The sequence below is a fragment of the Heptranchias perlo genome, chromosome 9, assembly GCF_035084215.1.
Source record: "Heptranchias perlo isolate sHepPer1 chromosome 9, sHepPer1.hap1, whole genome shotgun sequence".
NCBI lineage: Eukaryota > Metazoa > Chordata > Chondrichthyes > Hexanchiformes > Hexanchidae > Heptranchias > Heptranchias perlo.
Window position 1 is genome coordinate 25,762,944 of NC_090333.1, and position 23,944 is coordinate 25,786,887.

At 43.0% G+C, this 23,944-nt stretch overlaps 1 protein-coding gene across 1 annotated transcript in view; it reads left to right on the plus strand.

Annotated features, from left to right (window-relative positions):
• The first annotated feature begins 687 nt into the window (after positions 1-687).
• pif1 (PIF1 5'-to-3' DNA helicase homolog (S. cerevisiae)) overlaps positions 688-23,944 on the plus strand; it is a 32,852-nt gene continuing 9,595 nt past the window's right edge. Inside the window, exons 1-8 of the mRNA XM_067989671.1 lie at positions 688-1,681; positions 2,816-3,389; positions 5,417-5,546; positions 6,417-6,542; positions 10,646-10,799; positions 12,094-12,208; positions 13,267-13,373; positions 16,321-16,460. Coding sequence (XP_067845772.1) covers positions 2,823-3,389; positions 5,417-5,546; positions 6,417-6,542; positions 10,646-10,799; positions 12,094-12,208; positions 13,267-13,373; positions 16,321-16,460 — 1,339 coding nt within the window. The 5' untranslated portion in view covers positions 688-1,681; positions 2,816-2,822. The remainder of the gene's footprint in view (positions 1,682-2,815; positions 3,390-5,416; positions 5,547-6,416; positions 6,543-10,645; positions 10,800-12,093; positions 12,209-13,266; positions 13,374-16,320; positions 16,461-23,944) is intronic.

Below are 23,944 nucleotides of genomic sequence, written 5' to 3' on the forward strand. Positions count from 1 at the left end.
TAACGATTCAAGTCAATGACCTTTCAGTTCTGATGAGGTATTTTCTGTTTTTATTATAGTAGATTCTATGTCTGAAGTGCAAACTACAGCAGTGTGATTGTACTGAGCTTACCATAATTTTCAAGTTATGATCATGTAACAACTTTAGCAACGGCCGTGACCAATGGTAGAACGATATCATCCAGTGATTGATTTTTCTGTTTACAAACCTATTAAAATTTTAAAAAACTATTGCAAACTGCAGTGGCTGAACGATTTTTAAATGAAGTCTTTAAATCCTACTGCTCCTTATCCTCTGTTCTGGGGACTTTAAAAAGTTCATCCAAATTCTCTCCTATAAAACTTTCGGAGGGCTCTGCATTTCCCCCTGCCTTTAAAAAAAACTGGAAATGTGAAATAAAAACGAACAGTTCACCCGAAGAAAAGGTGTAAACTCCCCTAGCCTGTTCTCCTGGTGGATAGCGCCTGTCCCCAATGTAAGTTTCCAGCTCCCTTCCTGCCTGCTGCACGTCAATTTCACTCCGTGCTGCCGAACGCCCCGCAATGACGTCACAATGGAGAGTACGACCCCTGACCCGTCCCGTCGCGATGCACGCGAGTGTGATTGGCTAACAATTTAAAGCTCCCTGCTCTGATTGGTGTCATTCGCGCCGGCAAATTTGAAAGTTGTGGCGGGAGTTTCGGAGTGAATGAACCCGGGGGGACCCGCGCCTCGCTCGGAGTGAATGAACCCGGGGGGACCCGCGCCTCGCTCGGAGTGAATGAACCCGGGGGGACCCGCGCCTCGCTCGGAGTGAATGAACCCGGGGGGACCCGCGCCTCGCTCGGAGTGAATGAACCCGGGGGGACCCGCGCCTCGCTCGGAGTGAATGAACCCGGGGGGACCCGCGCCTCGCTCGGAGTGAATGAACCCGGGGGGACCCGCGCCTCGCTCGGAGTGAATGAACCCGGGGGGACCCGCGCCTCGCTCGGAGTGAATGAACCCGGGGGGACCCGCGCCTCGCTCGGAGTGAATGAACCCGGGGGGACCCGCGCCTCGCTCGGAGTGAATGAACCCGGGGGGACCCGCGCCTCGCTCGGAGTGAATGAACCCGGGGGGACCCGCGCCTCGCTCGGAGTGAATGAACCCGGGGGGACCCGCGCCTCGCTCGGAGTGAATGAACCCGGGGGGACCCGCGCCTCGCTCGGAGTGAATGAACCCGGGGGGACCCGCGCCTCGCTCGGAGTGAATGAACCCGGGGGGACCCGCGCCTCGCTCGGAGTGAATGAACCCGGGGGGACCCGCGCCTCGCTCGGAGTGAATGAACCCGGGGGGACCCGCGCCTCGCTCGGAGTGAATGAACCCGGGGGGACCCGCGCCTCGCTCGGGCCACGTCAGTCGCTAGCACCCTCGGTCCTGGTATCGGCCGGTGTGATTATTAGACGGATACTAGGGCGGAACATTAAACTTACACGAGTCTGTGTGGAGGGAAGAAGGGGACAAGTATCCAGCCTGAGGATTGATCCAGGGAAACAAATCCTGAGAGAGATTCTAACTAACTTGTGGATTGATCCATAGAATTAGAACTACACAAGGTTTAGAAACGTAAAACGGATAATATGTACAGTGAATTAGTGATACCCAGTAACTGAAATCTGCTGCAGGATCAATCCACATTCTGTGATTGACCCAGATAATCAAGTAAGTAATGCAAATGGTTCGGTGTGTTGTAGGAATGTTATAGATAATCCCGTGTACAATTAGGAATGAAGCCAATCCAGCACCACCAAGTAACTTTCCAATGGTACGATCTGCGACTGCAATTTGTTTGTGCATGGCAGTTGGATACACCAGAGTTACACTGTAATTCATCTGTTACATCCTTCTGGTGAAGGGAAAGCCAGTTCTGGGTCCCAGCATATGCACATAACGTATATGTCGGTATAATGACACAGGTACACATAATTATTTATGGGAACATGTGCACATCATACAAAGTAGTTTGGAAATTGTTTAAATGAGCTGGAAAGCGGTGAATTCCGTTTTAGAACAAACAACTGGTCTCTGAGGGAAACAGCTTGTAAATTATTTCTGACAAGCAGAAAATGCTGGAAACACGTAGCAGGCTGGTCAGCAATTGTGGAGAGAACAGACAAGTTTTCATTTCGGGTGCCAACCCTTCTTCAGAACAAGGGCCTTCAGATGAAGGGTTTGTACTCAAAACATAAGCTTGTCCCTTGGTCTGGGTGGAATTCTGACTTTCTACTACTTTTGGAGTCCAGAGCTTCTTTTCTGTTGTTTTTACTCTGTGGAAAAGCAGACTCTTAAGTGTTCCCATTTCAGTGAAACTTCATTTCATTTCACTGCTACCGTATTGACTTCAGTGAGTGTGGATATAGTAAAACTTCGGGGACTGAGAGGTATAGTCAGAACATTCTCCTTTAACCTCTGGGATTGGCCTTGAAGCCAGGTCATAAAGATAAGTGGAGTTCTCTTATACAGATAAAAAACAGAGCCTTTAGTCATCTGTGGGCTCAATGAAGTCTGTGCTTTTTGTTTGCTTGTGTGTGTGCAAAATGTCCAGTGTATTTGAAACCAGCCTGGCAATCATAGGAAGCAGAATAGAGTATTTTCTTGGTGTTGAGTGTCTGAGTCTCTGTGCTGACTGCCACAATTTTCACTCAGTGATGTAACTGAATCTGTGACTTTGCTATTTTCTCCATTACACGAAACTCAGTTAGAAATACTCAACATGCCAACACCTGATACAATAATACATCTAGTAACTAATGGTTTTATTTCAAATTGCTACGACAATTTTTGTTTTCATTCCAGGAATAGCATGTCCCCTGACCCTTCGAGTGCTGAGGTCCAGTGTAGTGTTACGATTGAATACCTCAACCAGGCTGGCCAGGCCACCAAGCGCAAAACTATTCGTAATGCCTTCCTCACCCTTGGACGCAATGAATTCCGAGACATTCTTCTCCAAGTACATGATGGGAAGCTGTCGCAAAACTTTGTCCTACGTGAAATCCAACTTTTCACGCGATTTATTCGGGATGGGAAGAGTTCCATCAAACTGGTTCCTGATAATATTCAGATCTTAGTTTCGAATTGTCCACCAGATAAGCTGAAAGTACTCTTTAAAACACTTTCTATCAAATACGCTGCAGATAAGAAGATCAGCAAACAGGTGAGTGACCGAACGCGGCTGCTCTCCACACTCCCACGAACATTTGATACAATCAGTCCTGTACAGGCTCGGGATGTGAAAAGAGCCAACGAGCTTCAATCGCAGGGAAATGTGCAGATACCAATTTCTACTAAAGGACTGAAGAATCAAATAGGTAACACTGGCCCAAGCAAGCAGATCAAACGACCACGGACCATTTCATCAGAAAACTGCCTGGTATGTAATCTTTTCCTAAGCTTCTTTATAGCGCTAGGTGGCAAATCAGAATGCCAAAGGGAAAACAGAAAGGTGGTTGGTTTGGAGGCTGATGTGGTATCACAGCTTTGGTGTACCAGTGCACTGTTATGGACCAGTTGTGCCTATAGCCAGTTTAAGTGTTAAGAAAGGCATCAAGCAGGAAATCTCTAACTTCTTCCAGTTCTGACGAAAGGTCATCGACCTGAAACATTAACTCTGTTTCTCTCAACAGATGCTGTCTGACCTGCTGTGTATTTCCAGCATTTTCTGTTTTTATATGCAGGAAAGAGATGCTTCTTTCATGGAGAGATGGAGAAGGTTGTAGGGTAGTTTCCCTCTGCTGTCCTTGTGCATCTATCCTTCTAGGGATCAGGGATAGGGCAGCATTGACAAAGGTCTGCAAGCAGTTTACCTACCTTCTAGGCCAAGGGACTGTGTGGAGATGGGGGCAATAGCTTTAAGAAGTTTTACTATGGTATTTATTATATAATGTGCCTAAATGAGGAGAAGCCTTACCAGCCCACATACAGCAAAAAATACTACATTTTTCATACTAGAGACTACATATTTTTTTTTGTTCTAATGTGCAGTTGGTGAACATTCCTATCCTTTTTACCTTTTGAGTACTGGGTTTGACTTCAGCCCAGGTGAATAGGGTGAAAGTCTGTTCTCTTTGTTAGCTGTAAGACTCCAGCGTGAAATGAGTTTGAACCAGTCCCAATTTCTACTGCGGGTGAATTTGCCACAATATCTGCCCATTATTTGACAATGTAAAACCAGTGTATCTACCAACCCCATTTGTAGGTTAAAAATTCTTGGCCCTTCTGGCACACTCTCTCGGCCATTCTGACGGAAGTGTGCTGGAAGGGCCTGGGTACAAATCTTTGAGATCTGATCTTGCCTGGGAGCTCCCTGAGGCCTTTGTTGGAAGGCGGTGCCTCTTCCTGTCCACAAGCAAGGCCATAGACACAGAAGAGGCAAGTGTAGGGCCCAAGGCCAGGTCTCCCTACATTGGGAGTTTCCACTTCCCTGGCCTAGGAGCAGGATGGGCAGATTTGGCGGCTGGTATGCCCAGTGAGAAGGCCCACCTTAGGGGTGCAAGCTAGAGACTGGCCTCGAAGATATAGGAATAGGAGTAGACCATTCAGCCCCCTCAAGTCTGTTCTGCCATTCTATTAGATCATGGCTGATTTGTATCTCAACTCCATTTACCCACCTTTGCTCCATATCCCTTGATACCCTTACCGACAAAAATCTATCGATCTCCGTCTTGAAAGCTTCAATTGACTTAGTATTCACAGACTTTTAGGGAGAGAGTTTCAGATTTGTACCCCTTTGTGTGAGATTTCTTTTTAATATATCGATACCCTTACAAATGGGCCCAAGTGGGCACGTTGCTCTTCTTTCCAAGGGGTAGGGTCAGCATTCCCCCACCCACAGTCTCAGCTGACTATGCCGTAGTGCATGGCCTCGGTAGGAAGGCAGGTGCCCGAGTTGCGCCAGTAGTGGTGTGGGTGCCCGCCGATGACATCTTGTATTAGGTGGCTTCCCCTGACTCAGCATACTGCTGTGTTGTCAGTGACAGGGGTCACTGGTGCGTGAGATCCCAATGTAATTGCTAGGATTGCTGGCACACTGGTTCTCTGGGCCTGTCTCAGTCAGTTTTTACTGGCCAAGCAGTAAAGCTTTGCTTGTACTGGTATATAAGTCCCAATTATGGTTTACAGGTCATTTACAAACCTGTGTGAAACTGCTCCAGCACAAGAGTTTACAGCAATTGAGGTTAAATTATTAGCCTCTTAGAGAAGCATGAGGATGGTTTGTATAGTTAATAGAATGCTATTCTTATGTAGTGGAGGATAATCTGTGTTTGGGCTCAATATTAGAGCTCTCTCTACATTTTATCTTTGCTATATCTGATATGGAAGTGCTTGATGCTGACACTGTAGCAAGAAATTAAAATAAAAAGAGAGCCTTTTTGATGTTTGTGTGTTGTCCTGATGCAGGTTACAGAACTGAAACCTGCCAAAAAGCCCATCTTGTCAATGCTAGTGGGAAGGAAGCTTTCGAAGGAACAGTCACATGTCCTTGGCATGATCCTCAAAGGAAAGAATATCTTCTTCACTGGAAGTGCTGGTAATTCAATAGCTGTCGTTAGGTTTAAAGAGGCAGATTATGGAGATGTTTCCTATAGAAAAATACTGTGGTCCGTGGCTCAAATTATAAATTATTTAGTCTGAGGTGGTTCAAAATATTATACAACAGTAAAGTAGAATGTTTGTTTGGGTCTATGATGAGTCCAAGTAAGGAACAGGCGGAGGTTTAACTTCTAGATTTATCCTGGAAATGGCAGAAATCCAACACAGCCAGGCCCTGCCATCTTCCAGTGGGTTCAGCCAGAGTTAGGACCAGAGTCCTGTGGAACTCTGAGGAAATTTGGGACCCCTCTGTTCCTACCTCTTGACCCTGCATTTTTACTCCAGGCCAGGATAGCTTAATTCTTTATTAATTTTGTCAAATGAAGTCTGTGTGGACCGGGAGGCTTGGTTAGTTAGCATGTTGTTATTTCACCTCTGCAATCTGGGTTGAAATCCAGGCCAGACTAATCCTTTCTCTGTTAGCTCTGAGGAATGTAATCAAAATTAGATTTTGCTAAATCAGTGTTTTGTGATTGCAAGTCCACAATACAAAACTTTCTATACGTAGGCATTGCCTGGAGCTAAATGGACAAGTATTACATAGAGAAGGGGAAGGCTAACATCTGAGGCAGAAATGTCCCACAGGATTGATTTTCTGAGGTTGGATCTAAGACACGTTGTTAGGACAGAGGTGACAGAGCTGCACCTTATTTCAAAGCTGTAATGGACTTGACTTGAGGTCCTTGGTGTTGACTGAGATAAAAGTTGTAAAATATCCTTTTACCGACACTGATTCTTCTCACCATATGTGTATAAATGTGTACTTTCCTAACCACTCACATGTTTTTTAATTTGTTTTAATTCCAAGGAACTGGGAAATCTTTCTTGCTGAAGAGGATTGTGGGAGCATTGCCACCAAAGAGTACGTATACCACCGCCAGTACTGGAGTGGCTGCCTGTCACATTGGAGGGACAACCCTCCATGCATTTGCAGGTCAGTTGTGTACCATTGAGAGATTTTACTCTCAGTTGCCAGTAATGAACCTGACTCCAATTTGGTTAAATTGGGGCTGAGATGATTGGCCTCCAAACAACCACTACCGTCTTCCTTTGTGCCAAGTTGTGTACCATTATTTAGTCTGAGGTGGTTCAGGTAAAGACGGCAAGGCCGGGCTGTGTTGGATTTCTGCTATTTCCAGGATAAATCTGGAAGTTGAACCTCCGCCTGTTCCTTATTTGGACTCATCATAGACCCAAACAAACATTCTACTTACTGTTGTATAATACTTTGAACCACCTCAGACTAAATAACGGTACACAACCTAGCACAAAGGAAGATGGTAGTGGTTGTTGGAGGCCAATCATCTCAGCCCCAGGGCATTGCTGCAGGAGTTCCTCAGGGCAGTGTCCTAGGCCCAACCATCTTCAGCTGCTTCATCAATGACCTTTCCTCCAACATAAGGTCAGAAATGGGGATGTTCGCTGATTATTGCAGTGTTCAGTTCCATTTGCAACCCCTCAAATAATAAAGCAGTCCGAGCCCGCATGCAGCAAGAGCTGGACAACATCCAGGCTTGGGCTCATAAGTGGCAAGTAACATTCGTGCCAGGCAATGACCATCTCCAACAAGAGAGAATCTAACCACCTCCCCTTGACATTCAACGGCATTACCATCGCTGAATCCTCCACCATCAACATCCTGGGGGTCACCATTGACCAGAAACTTAACTGGTCCAGTCACACAAATACCGTGGCTACAAGAGCAGGTCAGAGGTTGGGTATTCTGCGGCGAGTGACTCACCTCCTGACTCCCCAAAGCCTTTCCACCATCTACAAGGCACAAGTCAGGAGTGTGATGGAATACTCTCCACTTGCCTGGATGAGTGCAGCTCCAACAACACTCAAGAAGCTCGACACCATCCAGGACAAAGCAGCCCGCTTGATTGGCACCTCATCCACCACCCTAAACATTCACTCCCTTCACCACCGGTGCACTGTGGCTGCAGTGTGTACCATCCACAGGGCTGCTTCGACAGCACCTCCCAAACCCACGACCTCTACCACCTAGAAGGACAAGAGCAGCAGGTACATGGGAACAACACCACCTGCACGTTCCCCTCCAAGTCACACACCATCCCGACTTGGAAATATATCGCCGTTCCTTCATTGTCGCTGGGTCAAAATCCTGGAACTCCCTTCCTATCAGCACTGTGGGAGAACCTTCACCCCACGGACTGCAGCGGTTCAAGAAGGCGGCTCACCACCACCTTCTGAAGGGCAATTAGGGATGGGCAATAGATGCCGGCCTCGCCAGCGACACCCACATCCCATGAACAAATATTTTAAAAAGTCATATCACCTGTTCTGCACTGGGTAGAGTTGCGTCTGTCTAGGAGTCTTGAAGAAAGTGTGCTTTCCACCCTGCCTGGGGTACCTTCGTCTTCTGTTTACTTCTTACGTCTTCTGCCCCGCCAGGGGTGACCTCTTGGAACCCTTGTCCTCAGTCCTACTCCGCCTGGAGCTACATCTGTTGATTCGGATCGTTTGTTGAATTTTCGAGTAGCTGTTTGGCTGGCTTCAAATGCTACAAGTCCCACTCCTGCTAAATCTCTACAACCTGATATCAGTGCGAGGTGCTCTTTTTATGCCACTTTTGGGGGGTGGGCCCATGGCCAGCTATTGACAAGGGTCCTTGCTCTATTGGGGTCTCCCAAAAAGGCGAGGTGTCCAATGGTGCCTTGAGTTCTTTGTCTCGAAGAGAAAAAGGGATCAGCCTCCCTGTTATCTCCCACCCTTCAGGGGATTGCAAAAGCAGCTTGTATCCCACCTCTGGCCTCAACCAATCAGGACTTTACACAGTGGCTTGAGGCTGTTTTTGCCTCACGTTATCGGGTCTTGCCTTTGTGTCAAGGCTGGGAATCCATGGTTCCCTCGGCCTCCCCTGATTCCCTCAGATTCCAGACCAGGTCCTCCCTTCACTCCTTCTAATTCCAAGCCAGGTTTTATGGGCCTGCCTTGTAAGGCTCCATTGTTTTATGACTACCCTGTATCTGATAAGAGTCCTAGCTCCAACCCAATCAAGAATCTTTCAGCAGATAGCATGAGCAAGCCAGAGGGTGGAATGCGGAGGCTGGGTGCCTTTCTTGCATGTTGCTGTAATCTGAGAGCCCCCTGCCCTGATATCAGTCCTGCTCGATTCATACATCCAGCACCAGAGTATTTAATGACATACAATCATACAAAAGAAAAAGATACACGTGCAGACAGCATTATAGCTACCTCACTTGCCCACTGTACTATGAGCAAGGTACAGCATGGTGCAACTTTCTATAGTAAACTGGCACAAGACTAGGAATGAGCAAAAGGTTGTTTGGTGATATTTCAGCCACAGGACCACCAAGAGGGTCCAAATCAAACTGCACGTAACAAAAAAAATAAAGCACACAGTGGAGTGGGGAACTTTCCCGTGCCACAAGGCCTCTCAACAAGCTTGTAGCAGCAATATTCACTAATGCTGTGAACCTGACGATAAATTTTTTATAAGTCTAAAACTATTCAGTTTGTGTTTTCAACTGACCATATACAGTATAATGAATTCTCTCAAACTTTGAACTGTGGAGGTTTAGGACACAGGAGGAGGCTATCAATCCCATCATGTCTGCCGATTTTTGCTAGAACATTCCAAAATTAATCCTGCTACCCTGCTCTCTTCCCATTGCCCTGTATCTTCCTATGCTTCAAATGTCTATCCCCTTTTCCCTTAAAAGAAAGTCTGTTTAATCTCCAGGGAGTGATTAGCAACCCCAGATAAAATTCAAAAAAGAAGTGTGATATTTTTCTGTGGCATCCCAAGGTAATATAATGAAAACTCCAGGATATCAGCCATTACTGTCCAAATTGTTAACCAGCTCATTGCATTCCATACTGGAGTACAGAACTGGAGCCATTTTGTCTGTATTTTTGATGAAGCCGGTGACCTTCACTCTCAAACTTACCCAGCCTATCTGTCTGAACAAACCTCTCACTTCAGATGACATTAACACTTATTAATATTTTTCATTTCATTTATTTTCACTTGATTGAAAAATTCTTCAAACTTTTGTTGTCATTTTTTCAGTTGAGGGACTATTTTAGACTTTATTCTTTTATTACAGTTCCTACAATTTTTGGAATTTTTCTTAAGAAATGAGAACAGAAACAGGTATCAGCAACAGGTTGTCAATCATCCTCAGCACCAACTTGGCCATAAAACTTGATAGGGTCCCACTGGCTGCTGAAGAACCCACATTCACCGTACCCTGTCATAGGGCTTTTACCATGTTCTATGATTAGACAAAGTACACCAAGACCTTGTGAGAAAAACAGAGGGGCGAGAGAGAAAATAGGCCGCACACCCAATTGGTCCTTTACCAATATAGATGGTGGCTAATCGAGAAAACTGGATCAAATTCACACCGCTCAACCTGCCTCTATTTGTGTATACATGTGTCTTTCCGTGACAAAGTTATATAAACCATTGTATTATTAAAACAATTTATCATTGACACCTTTTGAGTAGAGGGTGTAGTTCACAGCTCAGATTATCTGGCTGTGCAGGTCCAACTGGCTAAGGATTCCAGATATCTTCATTTACCTACAGGCAAAGCTTCAAGCTGTTCCTTTTTAAGAGGAAGAACTCTTTGAGGAGCAAATTTAGAAAATGTTTGTTTTTTTAATGAAAGAAACACTAGGATAACACACAAGCCTCCCAATTATGGCTAGTGATGAGGTTCTATGAGTCTATCAAGTGAACAGACTCCTACCCTTGGTAAAAGGGGGGGATTTTTTTGAGGCAACAGGGGAATGCCTAAACACCTCAAATTAACAGGCCCTGACAAAAAAAAAGCAAAGAGCCAGGATCGGGTTGTCTCACTGCCAAAGTCCAACTATCTTGTCTTAAGGAACTAGTAGGGGAGTAGAATTGGACACTGTAAATGATTAAAACATTGTCACAAATGAAGGGGACTGTCTAAGAATTTGATGAGATTGAGGTAGTGGAAGGACCAAAGTGAACATTCGTCTCCTGTGTTACAAATTTTTAATTTATTTTGTCATTAGGAATCGGTTCAGGAAAAGCTCCCTTGCAACAGTGTGTCGAGCTGGCTCAGAGATCTGGGATCCTAAGACACTGGCAAAGCTGCAGACACCTTATCATAGATGAAATCTCCATGATAGATGGAGAATTCTTTGACAAACTCGAAGCTGTGGCCAGGTATGTCATATGAGCTGCAAGACCACTGATACAGTTTCTTCCTTTTCCATCTCGATTAAACATTCCTGACTTTATAATAAAACTGTATGTTGTAATGTTATCACTGCTTCACCTACCGTTGCTGCACCCTGTCAGTGGTTGAGAGGACATGTTCTCCATGGTTGACCATTAGGAAATGTGTGAGTTCCCCAGAGTAACTGGCTGTCAAATGTTGCCATCTTGCTTGTAAGGAGTCATCCGGCCTGTGCGCAGTGCTTTCACACAATAGCACATGAGATCTATTTTGTAAGTCCATTTGACCAAGGCTGCTAATGTTCCTTTGTACTTTGTGCTGTTTTACTGGTTATCCATTACAACATGCAGCTTATTACCTGTCCCTAAATGGTGCATTTCTAATGAACCTGCTAATGCTGCAGTGGTTTCTGTAAGTATAACTACTGTTACCAAGATGAAAATACTTATGGTCTCGCAGCTTGCTTTCTGTTCATGTAACATGATTGTGGTGATATTTAGCAGACCATTATCATAAATAGGGTAATTTGGCGACATCATCCAAAGACATGGGGTTAGCTTCCATATGTACACTAACGACACCTGGCTCTACCTCTCCACCACCTCTCTCAACCCCTCCACTGCCTCTATGCTGTCTGATTGCTTAACTTAGACGAGCCGCAATTGGGAAGATCGAAGCTATCATCTCCGGCCCCTGTCATAAACTCCATACCCTCGCCACTGATTTAATCCTTCAATTTCCTTCTTTGGCTTGGTGTCAATTTTTGTCTGATTGCGCCTCAGTGAAGCGCTTTGGGACATTTTTCCATGTTTAAGGTGTTGTATAAATGCAAGTTGCTATTGCAGTAAACATAAATGGATGTGATTACAATGGGTTTTTATAGAGTAGCGGCACTGAAGTTTTCAGTGGGTTCTTGTTGCCAAAGGGCTGATTGTTAGCTTGTATTTTAATCTACTTGAGGTGCTCTGTCCCAGAATGGAACTTGCTGGAGGCTGCAGTATACTTAGAGAACAGCAATGTAGAACATGACACACGTGCAGGGATCTTGACTTGAGAGACACTGGCAACTGCTTTGTTGACCTTTTTTATCGCTACCTAATTACAACACGACTGAGTGAGGCTCAGAAAATCCCAAGTATTAGTGCAATATAATTTTCTCAATTTGATATAAAAAATAAATAACCTATTCATGAAATGTTTCTGGATGACTCTCCCATTCCCTTGTAGTCACTGGTCAGTGAATGCCTTGAGGTTACACAGTGTTCTTTTTTGCTGTTGCAGGATTGTCCGAAAATGCAATGAGCCATTTGGTGGAATCCAGCTGATAGTTTGTGGAGATTTTCTACAGCTTCCTCCAGTGGCCCGGACCAAGGAAAAATACAACTTTTGCTTCCAGGTAATGAGTTGACTTATTTTACTTGAGAAACAGTATTTTCAAGGAAAGAAAGATTTCCACCACCATGTTTCTCAAGCGGTGCTCAGTACAATGAAACACTGATAGGCTCAGGTAGCTATACCATTGTATCTGATCCTGATGCAAGAGCTGTGATTGGGTTTTCTTGCACAGCCAGTACCTAACAGAAGACAATTACAAGTTGTCAACATGTAGTGCAGAGCAATCTGTATTTTCACTGTAAATATATGTAACTGAGAATGGCAGGTGTTACCATTTTTGAGCATGTCAAAATGGTCAGCGATTCAGCATCAACTGCCAAAAGTGTAAAAAGCTGGAGAGCCAGGATAGAATACTAGAGCCTGGTCTTCTGTTGCTTCCAAGCTTTTATTCACAGAGATCACCCTTACACATCACGCAGCCCCCTAGATAAGCTCCTTCCTATAAATGGACACATGAAAGTCCCCAGTTGATACCCACCACCTGAATACAATTAACACTAATATTGATATAAACCACATGGATACAATTAACAAAAGGGATTTCAGCCACTCCTTTAACCACTGATGATGTTTTGAGGATTTTGTTTCTAGTTCTTTGTGTTTGTGTTCAAAAGATTCAGTAGCCGTGCAATAGGTCTTTGGGAGGGAGAAGTAAAATGGCCAACTTGAACGAGATGTAGGGTGTTGACTGATCTGACTAGATTTGGGAGTTGGTTTTTATTATGATCTTGGTTGATACCGGATCATAATGAAAGGCTGCTCACAGAGTTATTTTCAGCTGCAAATTATGAAATAATTCACCATCCTCCATTAAATGAAGAGAACATACAATGGAAGATGGAGGGAAGAGGATACACTATGAGCGGAAGGAGAGAAAGTGAAACAAAGAGGAAAACAAACCTGGAGAATACAGAATTGTGCACACTGCAATGCATTATTTATTTCACAAACAGGAAAGAATTTACAGGAGATGACATTCTGGTCTGTTCCATTTCTTGGATTTCAGGAGCCTATGTTCAATTACTCAGTAAAGTGAATGTACTTTGCACTTTATTTAAGGCTAAGAGTTGGCAGAAGTGTATCCACATGAACATGGAGCTGATGGAGGTGCGAAGACAAACTGATAAAACTTTCATTGCAATGTTGCAGGCTATACGGCTTGGGAGGCAAGTATCCATCTTCGCAATGAGTATCTTGCATAAAAAACATCTTGTACCTCCAATTTTTAGTGATGCATTTAGTGACTAGTTCTTGTGTGTATGTGTGAGAGAAATTAGATATTCCATTAAGATGGATGAAACTTGCTATGTTTGACAAAAGGAAAATCTGTCCAAAGCAGACCGGGTATAGCCAGTCTGAAGCAGACTATATTAATGAATTTAAGCGGCAATTGAATGTGTTTATGGAGTGATGGAGAAAAAGGGATTGAGGGATATGGTAAGTAAGTGCCATTGATCTTCAAAAATTGATGAACTTTTGGGCCTAATAGCCTTTTCCAATTTCCAAAAGTTCTTGTATATTCTTACTAAAGGTTTTCTAAGTGTCAAATAAAAGTTCACCATGATTTAAATACTTGCAATTTTGTTAGTGATAACATCACTGAGCTGGGCCAAAAAAGGATCTGTCCCCTTCTCCAATCCCATGTGTTGAAAATAGCAGGCCATGATTTATTTTCTGTATTTTTCACTTAAGAGCAACATAGTAGGACAAATTATGTGGGCCAGTGAGAAGTAGTTGTGTCAGCCTTGGCTCAGTGGTAGCACTCTCTCCTCAGACTCAGAATGTCGTGGGTTCAAATCCCACTCCAGAAACGTGAGCACATAATCTAGACTGACACTCCAGTGCTGCACTGTTGGAGGTGCTGTCTTTTGGATGAGACGTTAAACCAAGGCCTCATCTGCCCTTTCAGGTGGTTGTAAAAGATCCCATGGCATTGTTTGACGAAGAGCAGCGGAGTTCACCCTAGGGTCCTGGCTGATATCTATCCCTCAACCAACATCGCTGAAACATCACCAGATAGTTGGTCATTATCTCATTGCTATTTGTGGGACCTTGCTGTGCACAAATTGGCTACCACGTTTCCCCATATTACAACAGTGACTACATTTCAAAAATAGTTGATTGGCTATAAAGCGCTCTGGGACATCCTGAAGTCATTAACGGCGCTGTATTAATCTCTTTCTTTCCAAATATAATTTTGATTAAAATTAATGGAGGTTCTGTTTTAATTCAGTTTTGAAGTCCATATTCTCTTGACTTTTTTTAAACAATGTTATTGAGGTAATAGCCACATCAAATAGAATTTATAGGACCTCAAAGGTAGACAAATCACCAGGCTTGATGGTTTACATCCGAACATCCTGATGAAAGCTTGGGAAGAAATAGCAGAGGCTCAGAATATAATTTCCCAAAACTCTGTTGAATGGAAGATTGTGTCAAGAGAACTGGAGTCTGGCAAATGTGAGGCCAACTGATACTGGGATAAGCTAGAAAATTATCACTCAGTTAGTCTCACTTCAATTATTGGTAAAAGAGTAGAGTCTATATTATGGGATCGTATTAGAAAGCACTTGTTAACCAGGACCAGTCAGCACAGATTTCTAAAAAGCAGGTTAACCAATGTAAAAGAATTCTTTGAAGAAATAAAAAATGATAGATGGAAAAAAATGCAGTGGATTTTTAAATAGCATTTGGTAGGGTGCCACATAGGAGACTTACCGAATTGAGGGGAATGTGGCCACAATAGATAGAGATATGGTTGGAGGGTAGAAAGCAAAGGGCAGGGGTAAAAGGACTGGACAGATGTGTTTCACAGGGGTCTGTGTTTGGGCTGCTCATACTATATACGTAAATAATCTAGATTTGGGAATTGAAGGAACAATATTGAAAATTGCCAATGACACTAAATTGGGTGGTATTGCAAATTGTGACAAGGATTATGAAAGACTGCAGGAGAACATCGATAGGCTAGCGGGATGGGCCAATAGGTGGCAGATGTAGTTCAATGTAGAAAAATGTGAAGTAATACATTTTGGAAGTAAAGACAGGGAAAGGAAATGTAACTTAAATGGTAAGATTTTAAATGGAGCAGAGTGACCTTGATGTATAGATAGCTAAAAGTGGAATTAGATAGGGCACAAAAAGGTAAAAGGAATCCTTGGTTTTGTATCTGGAGGCATAGAATACAAAAGCAAGGAAGACTTTAGGCCACAACTGGAGTATTATATGAAGTTTGGGGCAGTTCATTATTGGAAAAATATAAAAGCGACAGAAAAGGTGCAGCATAGATTTACTAGGATGTTACCGGCGATGAAGGGGCTACTGTTACAAAGACAGACTTGAGAAGTTAGAGCTTTTTTCATTCGCTGAGAAGGTTAAGGGATGACCTGACAGTAGTCTTCAGGATTATGCAGGGTTATGACAAGGTCAATAGTGATTGACTATTTGCATTGGTTGGCAACATGGAAACAAATCTAAGATAATCACAAAGAAATAAAAGGGAATTTAGGAAAAAAACATTGAGGGTGGTTAGAATGTGGAATTCTCTGCTACAAACAGTTGTTGAAATAGAGTCCATAAATTCTTTTTAAAATAAATTAGATGGTTGCTTGAGAAAAGAGGAATATTAAAGGGGATGGGGAATGGGCAAGAGTGTCGATTGAGACTATCTGGCTCATGTGGAGAAACAACATTGGTGCGGACTTGATGAGTTAAATGGCCAGTATCTTTGCTGCAATGTTCTGTGATTTGGTGATTAGCTTAGCAATAAGTAGTTGCCTCATGTGGCCCCTATTATCTTCGCCATTTCTTCTGTTTTATAACTCTGGACCTATTTAGTAGTTAATGCACTGGGCTTCTGACTGGAATATCACATTAACTGGCACTCCACTGCACCTGCCCCCCTGGGGTATTCTGTGTTGGTGGAGTGCACTATATATTTGAATAGGAAGGCGTAGATGGTGAAACACGGGCAAGATCAATCCTGTCACTGAAGGAAGACTCATTCTGTTGACTGTCTTGAAAGCAGCATCAATGGTGGAGGTCTGATTATTCTGTAGATGTATTTTGGAAATTACTTAAGGCTGTTCTGAAAAACAAATCTCTTGTAATCAGATGCCCAGAAGAGGTTGCAGTCCGATTGATCAACACAGCCTATCAGAAGATAGATCGAGATGGAATCCTAGCAACGCGACTTTGCACGCACAAAGACGATGTGGAATTGACCAATGAGAGAAGGCTCCAGCAGTTACCAGGTAATGGATGAAGATCCTGTGTAGAGTTCTGTGACTGATCCAGCCAAAGCCTGCCCTGTACTGCTGACAGACTTATTAAGCATTTACTTTATTGCAAACTCCAAATGTGCCTATTTCCAACCAGATTATCTGACCCATCAGGTTTTTAACCATTCAGCATTATTTGTAATTCCACAGCAACTGTTTAGTAAACAAAGGGTACACTTTGGGGATCTCATTGGATATAATCATTATCCATTAATGGGCCATCCAGTTTGTATTTATTGAGTTACATTGAATTATTCAGTGGACCTCCGTTGTGGGTCCTGATATGTTTTCTCTTTACACTTGGGTTTGTAATTTTATTTAATTTGAATATATTTGTGTTCTGGGAACTACATGCAGTGAAGATGAGAGAACTGCTCTGATGTCCTGATGATGTAGCTGCTTGTTCTGTGGGTGAGCAGTTGTCATGACAGTGCAGAGAGGAACTGCTCAATATGATGTCTGACTGTTAGTAGATTTGTGAGGTTGTCTGTTAGGAACAGGCCATTCAGCCCCTCGAGCGTGTTCCACCATTCAATGGGATCATGTCCAATCTGTATCCTAACTCCATTTTCCTGCCTTGGTTCCATATCCCTTAATACCCTTGGCTAGCAAAAATCTATTGGTCTCCGATTTAAAATTATTAATTGAGCTAGCATCTACTGCTTTTTGTGGGAGAGAGTTCCCCTTTGTGTGAAGAAGTGTTTCCTAACTTCTCTCCTAAATGGCCTGGCTCTGATTTTAAGGTTACGTCCCCTCATCCTGCACTGTCCCACCAGCGGAAAAAGTCTCTCTCTATCTACCCTATCAATTCCTTTCAAAATCCTAAAAACCTCAATCAAATCACCCGTTAACCTTCTATGTTTGAGGGAATACAAGCCTAGTTTATGTAATCTTTCCCATGGTGCCCGAGTAACACTGTGGTGAATCGACGCAGCTTTCCATCAAGGCCAATATATCCTCTTTAAGGTGTGGTGCCCAGAACTGTACACAGTACTCCAGATGTTGTCTAACCAGTGCTTTGTATAGCTGCAGCAAAACTTCCTCCCCTTTATATCTAGAGGGCTAGAATATTAAGGCTAACATTCCATTAGCCTTTTTGATTTTTTTTTGGTACCTGACCACTACATTTTAGTGATCTGTGTATGTGGACCCTTTAATCTCTTTGGACCTCCACTGTTCCTAGATTGTCACCATTTAAAAAAATACTCTGATCTATTCTGGCCTAAAATGGATAACCTCGCACTTGCCTGCATTGAAATCCGCAGTTTTGAACACTCACTTAATCTATCAATTTCTCTTTGTAATTTTATGCTTACATCTACACTACTCACTATGTCACCTATCTTTGTGTCATCGGCAAACTTGGCTTTATGGCTCTCTGTTGCGGTTTCTAAGTCATTAATAAATATGGTGAAGAGTTGAGGTTTCAGCACACATCGTTGTGGAACACCACTCGTCACTTCCCTCCAATTCGAGTACATACCCATTCTTCTAGTCAAATTAAAATAGTTTCAGTACAAATCTGATCAAGCAGGTAATACTTGTTTTATGACTTCAAAGTCTCTTGCTTTAGGTCTTCATAGTCTGTAAGTTGTGGTGATCCCCTGATGAAATCAGCTACTTTCAATGTGCAGCTTTCCATTTTGTTTTCCTTCACCAGGTGAGGAATGCTGGGAAGTAGAACATTATCACAGTCAGTATCAAGCAGTCCCAGTTCTGCTGTAACACAAGTTAAATGCAGGGTAAAGCTCCTCCCATGCTGTCTTAACCCCAGCCTCAGAAGAGCACTGCACTTCATCAGCATGAATTATTCTGTTTTCCTTATGACCTCTTCTGAGGGAGATTACAAATTTAATGCTTAATTATGGGGAGCTTTCTGTTGTAGACCCATTTTCTGTAGGATCTGGATTGAATCCAATTTAAATGTATTTCACTCAGTCCCTAACATCCAGCTGTGAATAAACTTCATCTTATTGATCTGGACTTGAATACAGCTCCCATTGGTGAAGGGACATTGTGCTAATCCACTGTGCCAAATAGCCAAAGCTTTCTGCAATAATTAAAAATAAATGTAAAGTAGCACTGGCTGAGTATCTTTGCAGCTTTAATGTTAGCAGGATACACATTGGGGAACAAACAGTAAGATATCGGCTAACTCCTTGCTATTATAATACACAGGAGGAAACATAGTAAAGCTGCTCAGTGAGGAGGTGAGCATTATTAGAAACTTTCTTTACATGTTTTTAGAAGTTTTTTCAAATGCTGAGTTAAAAGTCTTCTGATGGTCGCAGTGGTGTTACTGATTGGGGGGAAAAAACTGCTTGATAGTCCCAAGACTTTAATTAGTATCGTGTGAAGTCCATTGCAGCAATTTGCCAACTCCCCTTTCTCTTTATTTTCATTTCCATCCTCTTCTCTCCTCACACATTACTCCCTATTCTACAGCTGTGAGGGTGGTTCTGTGAGATACTACCAAATAGTAGACCATAGGGATCATTAGGAGATGAATTAGAGTAGCATGCGTGGGCAATTGTTCCATTTTTAAAAAAATTGAGAATCCTTGATGCAGGGGCCTGCAGACAGTGCAGAAAACTATGACAACTGGAAAAAGTAAGAGGGAGGTCATGAGTTAAATCAAGTAATTGTCAGATAACGCCATGTTTGGGTTTTAAAAGTCTGTGGAAATCTTTGCCTCCTTAATCTTTTCCTCCTTCTACAATCCACGGATTTGGGAAAGAATGCTGTCATGAGTCTTTATTTCAAAGCAGTGAAGTTGTAGAATGTTAGATTTGGAGGTTGAGGAACAGGAAAGAATAGTTCAGAGGAGCAAGGACCATAGTATTGATAAGAGTAAGACCATAAGAGATAGGATTAGGAGTAGGCCATTCGGCCCCTCGAGCCTGCTCCGCCATTTAATGAGATCATGGCTGATCTGATTTTTACCTCAACTCCACTTTCCTGCCCTTTCCCCATATCCTTTGACTCCCTTGCTGATCAAAAATTTGTCTAACTCAGCATTCAATGACCCAACCTCCTGGGGTAAAGAATTCCAAAGATTCACAACCCTCTGGGAGAAGAAATTCCTCCTAATTTCTGTCTTAAACGGGCAACCCCTTATTCTGAGACTATGCCCCGTGGTTTTAGATTCCCCCATGAGGGGTAACATCTTCTCGGCATCTACCCTATCGAGTCCCCTCAGAATCTTGTATGTTTCAGAGAAAAAACAAAAGAATTGGATACCAAGCTTTTTCTTGCATCCTAATAGGAATGGGTATTAGAATGGCCTCCTTCTGGTACGAGCACTTGATTTTCCTGGCCTCTGTTCAGCTCTCTGATACTGAGATCAGAAGCTAGCTATGTGCAGGAATCGCAGCTATAGGCATCAGTCCTACCACTCTGTGGTTACAACGTCCTGGAGCTCTGGTGTGTTCCATTGCCTTTAAGCTCTCACCTCTTAACATTCAGATAAGTCATAGGATTAGGAGTAGGCAGAGCAGCCTTGAGGACGAGTTCATTGAGTGCATCAGGGATGGATTTCTTGAGCAGTATGTAACTGATCCTACAAGGGGGCAGGCAACCTTGGACCTGGTCCTGTGTAATGAGTCAGGATTAATTAATAATGTCCTAGTTAAGGATCCCCTTGGAACGAGCGACCACAACATGGTTGAATTCCATATCCAATTAGAGGGTGAGAAGGTTGATTCTCAAACAAGCGTACTGAGCTTGAATAAAGGAGACTATGAAGGTATGAGAGCGGAATTGATTAAAGTGGACTGGGAAAATAGATTAAAGGGTAAGACGGTACATGAGCAGTGGTGTTCATTTAGGGAGTTATTTTACAACTTTCAAAATAAATATATTCCACTGAGGAAAAAAGGGTGTAAAAGAAATGACAGCCACCCGTGGCTAAGTAAAGAAATCAAGGATAGTATCCGACTAAAAACAAGGACATATAAGGTAGCCAAACTTAGTGGGAGGATAGAAGATTGGGAATTCTTCAAAAGACAGCAAAAAGTAACTAAAGGATTGATTAAGAAAGGGAAGTTAGATTATGAAAAGAAATTAGCAAAAAATATAAAAACAGATAGCAAGAGTTTCTATAGTTATATAAAAAGAAAAAGGGTGGCTAAGGCAAACATAGGTCCCTTAGAGGATGAGACCGGGAAATTAATGGTGGGAAACATGGAGATGGCAAAAATGCTGAACAAATATTTTGTTTCAGTCTTTACAGTAGAGGACACTAAGAATATCCCAACACTGGACAAACAGGGGACTCTCGGGGGGGAGGAGCTAAATACGATTAAAATCACTCAAGAGATGGTACTCAGTAAAATAATGGGACTCAAGGCGGATAAATCCCCTGGACCTGATGGCTTCCATCCTAGGGTCTTGAGGGAAGTGGCAGTAGGGATTGTGGATGCTTTGGTGATAGTTTTCCAAAATTCCCTGGACTCAGGAGAGGTCCTGGCAGATTGGAAAACTGCTAATGTAACACCGTTATTTAAAAAGGGTAGTAGGCAGAAGGCTGGAAATTATAGGCCAGTTAGCTTAACATCTGTGGTGGGTAAAATTTTGGAGTCTATTATTAAGGAGACAGTAACGGAACATTTAGATAAGCATAATTTAATAGGACAAAGTCAGCATGGCTTTATGAAGGGGAAGTCATGTCTGACAAATTTGCTTGAGTTCTTCGAGGATATAACGTATAGGGTGGATAAAGGGGAACCAGTGGACGTAGTGTATTTAGACTTCCAGAAGGCATTCGACAAGGTGCCACATAAAAGATTATTACTTAAGATAAAAAATCACGGGATTGGGGGTAATATTCTGGCATGGGTGGAGGATTGGTTATCAAACAGGAAGCAGAGAGTTGGGATAAATGGTTCATTTTCGGACTGGCAACCAGTAACCAGTGGTGTTCCACAGGGGTCGGTGCTGGGTCCCCAACTCTTTACAATCTATATTAACGATTTGAAGGAGGGGACCGAGTGCAACATATCAAAATTTGCAGATGATACAAAGATGGGAGGGAAAGTAGAGAGTGAGGAGGACATAAAAAACCTGCAAGGGGATATAGACAGGCTGGGTGAGTGGGCGGAGATTTGGCAGATGCAATATAATATTGGAAAATGTGAGGTTATGCACTTTGGCAGGAAAAATCAGAGAGCAAGTTATTTTCTTAATGGCGAGAGACTGGAAAGTACTGCAGTACAAAGGGATCTGGGGGTCCTAGTGCAAGAAAATCAAAAAGTTGGTATGCAGGTGCAGCAGGTGATCAAGAAAGCCAACGGAATGTTGGCTTTTATTGCTAGGGGGATAGAATATAAAAACAAGGAGGTATTGCTGCAGTTATATAAGGTATTGGTGAGACCGCACCTGGAATACTGCATACAGTTTTGGTCTCCATACTTAAGAAAAGACATACTTGCTCTCGAGGCAGTACAAAGAAGGTTCACTCGGTTAATCCCGGGGATGAGGGGGCGGACATATGAGGAGAGGTTGAGTAGATTGGGACTCTACTCATTGGAGTTCAGAAGAATGAGAGGCGATCTTATTGAAACATATAAGATTGTGAAGGGTCTTGATCGGGTGGATGCAGTAAGGATGTTCCCAAAGATGGGTGAAACTAGAACTAGGGGGCATAATCTTAGAATAAGGGGCTGCTCTTTCAAAACTGAGATGAGGAGAAACTTCTTCACTCAGAGGGTGGTAGGTCTGTGGAATTTGCTGCCCCAGGAAGCTGTGGAAGCTACATCATTAGATAAATTTAAAACAGAAATAGACAGTTTCCTAGAAGTAAAGGGAATTAGGGGTTATGGGGAGCGGGCAGGAAATTGGACATGAAGCTGAGTTCGGATCGGTCAATGCCCTGTGGGTGGCGGAGAGGGCCCAGGGGCTATGTGGCCGGGTCCTGCTCCGACTTCTTGTGTTCTTTAGATTTGTGGTTGGGATCAGATCAGCCATGATCTTATTGAATGGCGGAGCAGGCTCGAGGGGCCGATTGGCCTACTCCTGCTCCAATTTCTTATGTTCTTATGTTCTTATGTTCTTATAACTCTTTGACTGCGAGAAATGTTAGATCTTAAGCATGGCTTTCAAATCATGGACTGAGGTTGAGAGGAAGTGTCTGGTGTATTTTTTTAAAAATTGCAAGTTTACTCCCAATTTTCATGGCTTGTATTTAAAACCTATGGCTATTCAGCACTCGCATTTCAGCTGTGGAAAATGTTAGATTTTGTCTGAATTCTGGTTCACTGATCTCCATTTGATGCTAAACAGGGTCCTGTTTGGTGTGTTTTTAATAGCAAACTGGAAGGAAGGGGTGAAATATATTGCCCTAATATTCACGTTTTTATAAACTTGTTCCTGTTACATATGTATCTTTCGTGTCTGGACAAGAAACTTGTTGATTTTTCAAAACAGTGAAATTAATGGGGCAATCTTATTCCATAAAATTTCAATGTCATGAGCAAGTTTGTATGAAAAGTAATTTGTTTTGGTTATGCAATTATTGAAAAAAATGACTTCAATTTAAGTGATCGACATAGAATCATAGAATGGTTATAGCACAGAGGGAGGCCATTCGACCATCGAGTTCATGCCGGCTCTCTGCAAGATCAATCCAGCTAGTCCCACTCCCCCGCCTTTTCCCCTTAGCCTTGCAAATTTTTTCTCTTCAAGCACTTATCAAATTCCCTTTTGAAAGCCACAACTGAATCTGCCTCCATCACCCCCTCAGGCAGTGCATTCCAGATCATAACCATTCGCTGTGTAAAAAAGATTTTCCTCATGTCGCCTTTGGATCTTTTGCCAATCACCGTAAATCTATGGCCTCTAGTTCTTGACCCTTCCGCCAATGGGAACAGTTTCTCTCTATGTACTCTGGCTAGACCCTTCATGATTTTGAACACCTCCATCAAATCTCCTCGCAACCTTCACTGCTGTAAGGAGAACAACCCCAGCTTCTCCAGTCAATCCACATCGCAGACACTCTTTGTACAAGTATCTCTTAATGTGGTTATATGAATGTTAGTCACTATTCTCTGCATGTGGAAGTGATGTATTGATTCTGCATCCAGGTCTAATCACCAGATTGAGGTTTTTGTGCAGCCTCCCTTCAGGAGCAAATTGGGTCCCTTTATACCTGGACAAAGCATGATCTGTTTAGCTGTACTGGCTTGTTAATGAGACAGTTGGACTTGAGCAGGACTTTGTAACAGTTCAGTATTATCCTATAATACCTACATTTTTATATTATACTTATTTTTTTTGGTGCTCATCATGTTGAGGGATATTAGTGTTGGACACCCGGTATCAGTGTCGAACACAGATACAAGCTAAAGCTCCTCCTATTCTGGCCCAATAATGTGCTTCAGTCCCAACCATGGATGAGCACACCCTATTGCACCAGTATCACTAATCTTTTTCCATTTGTCATACCAACCACCCTTGGGCCT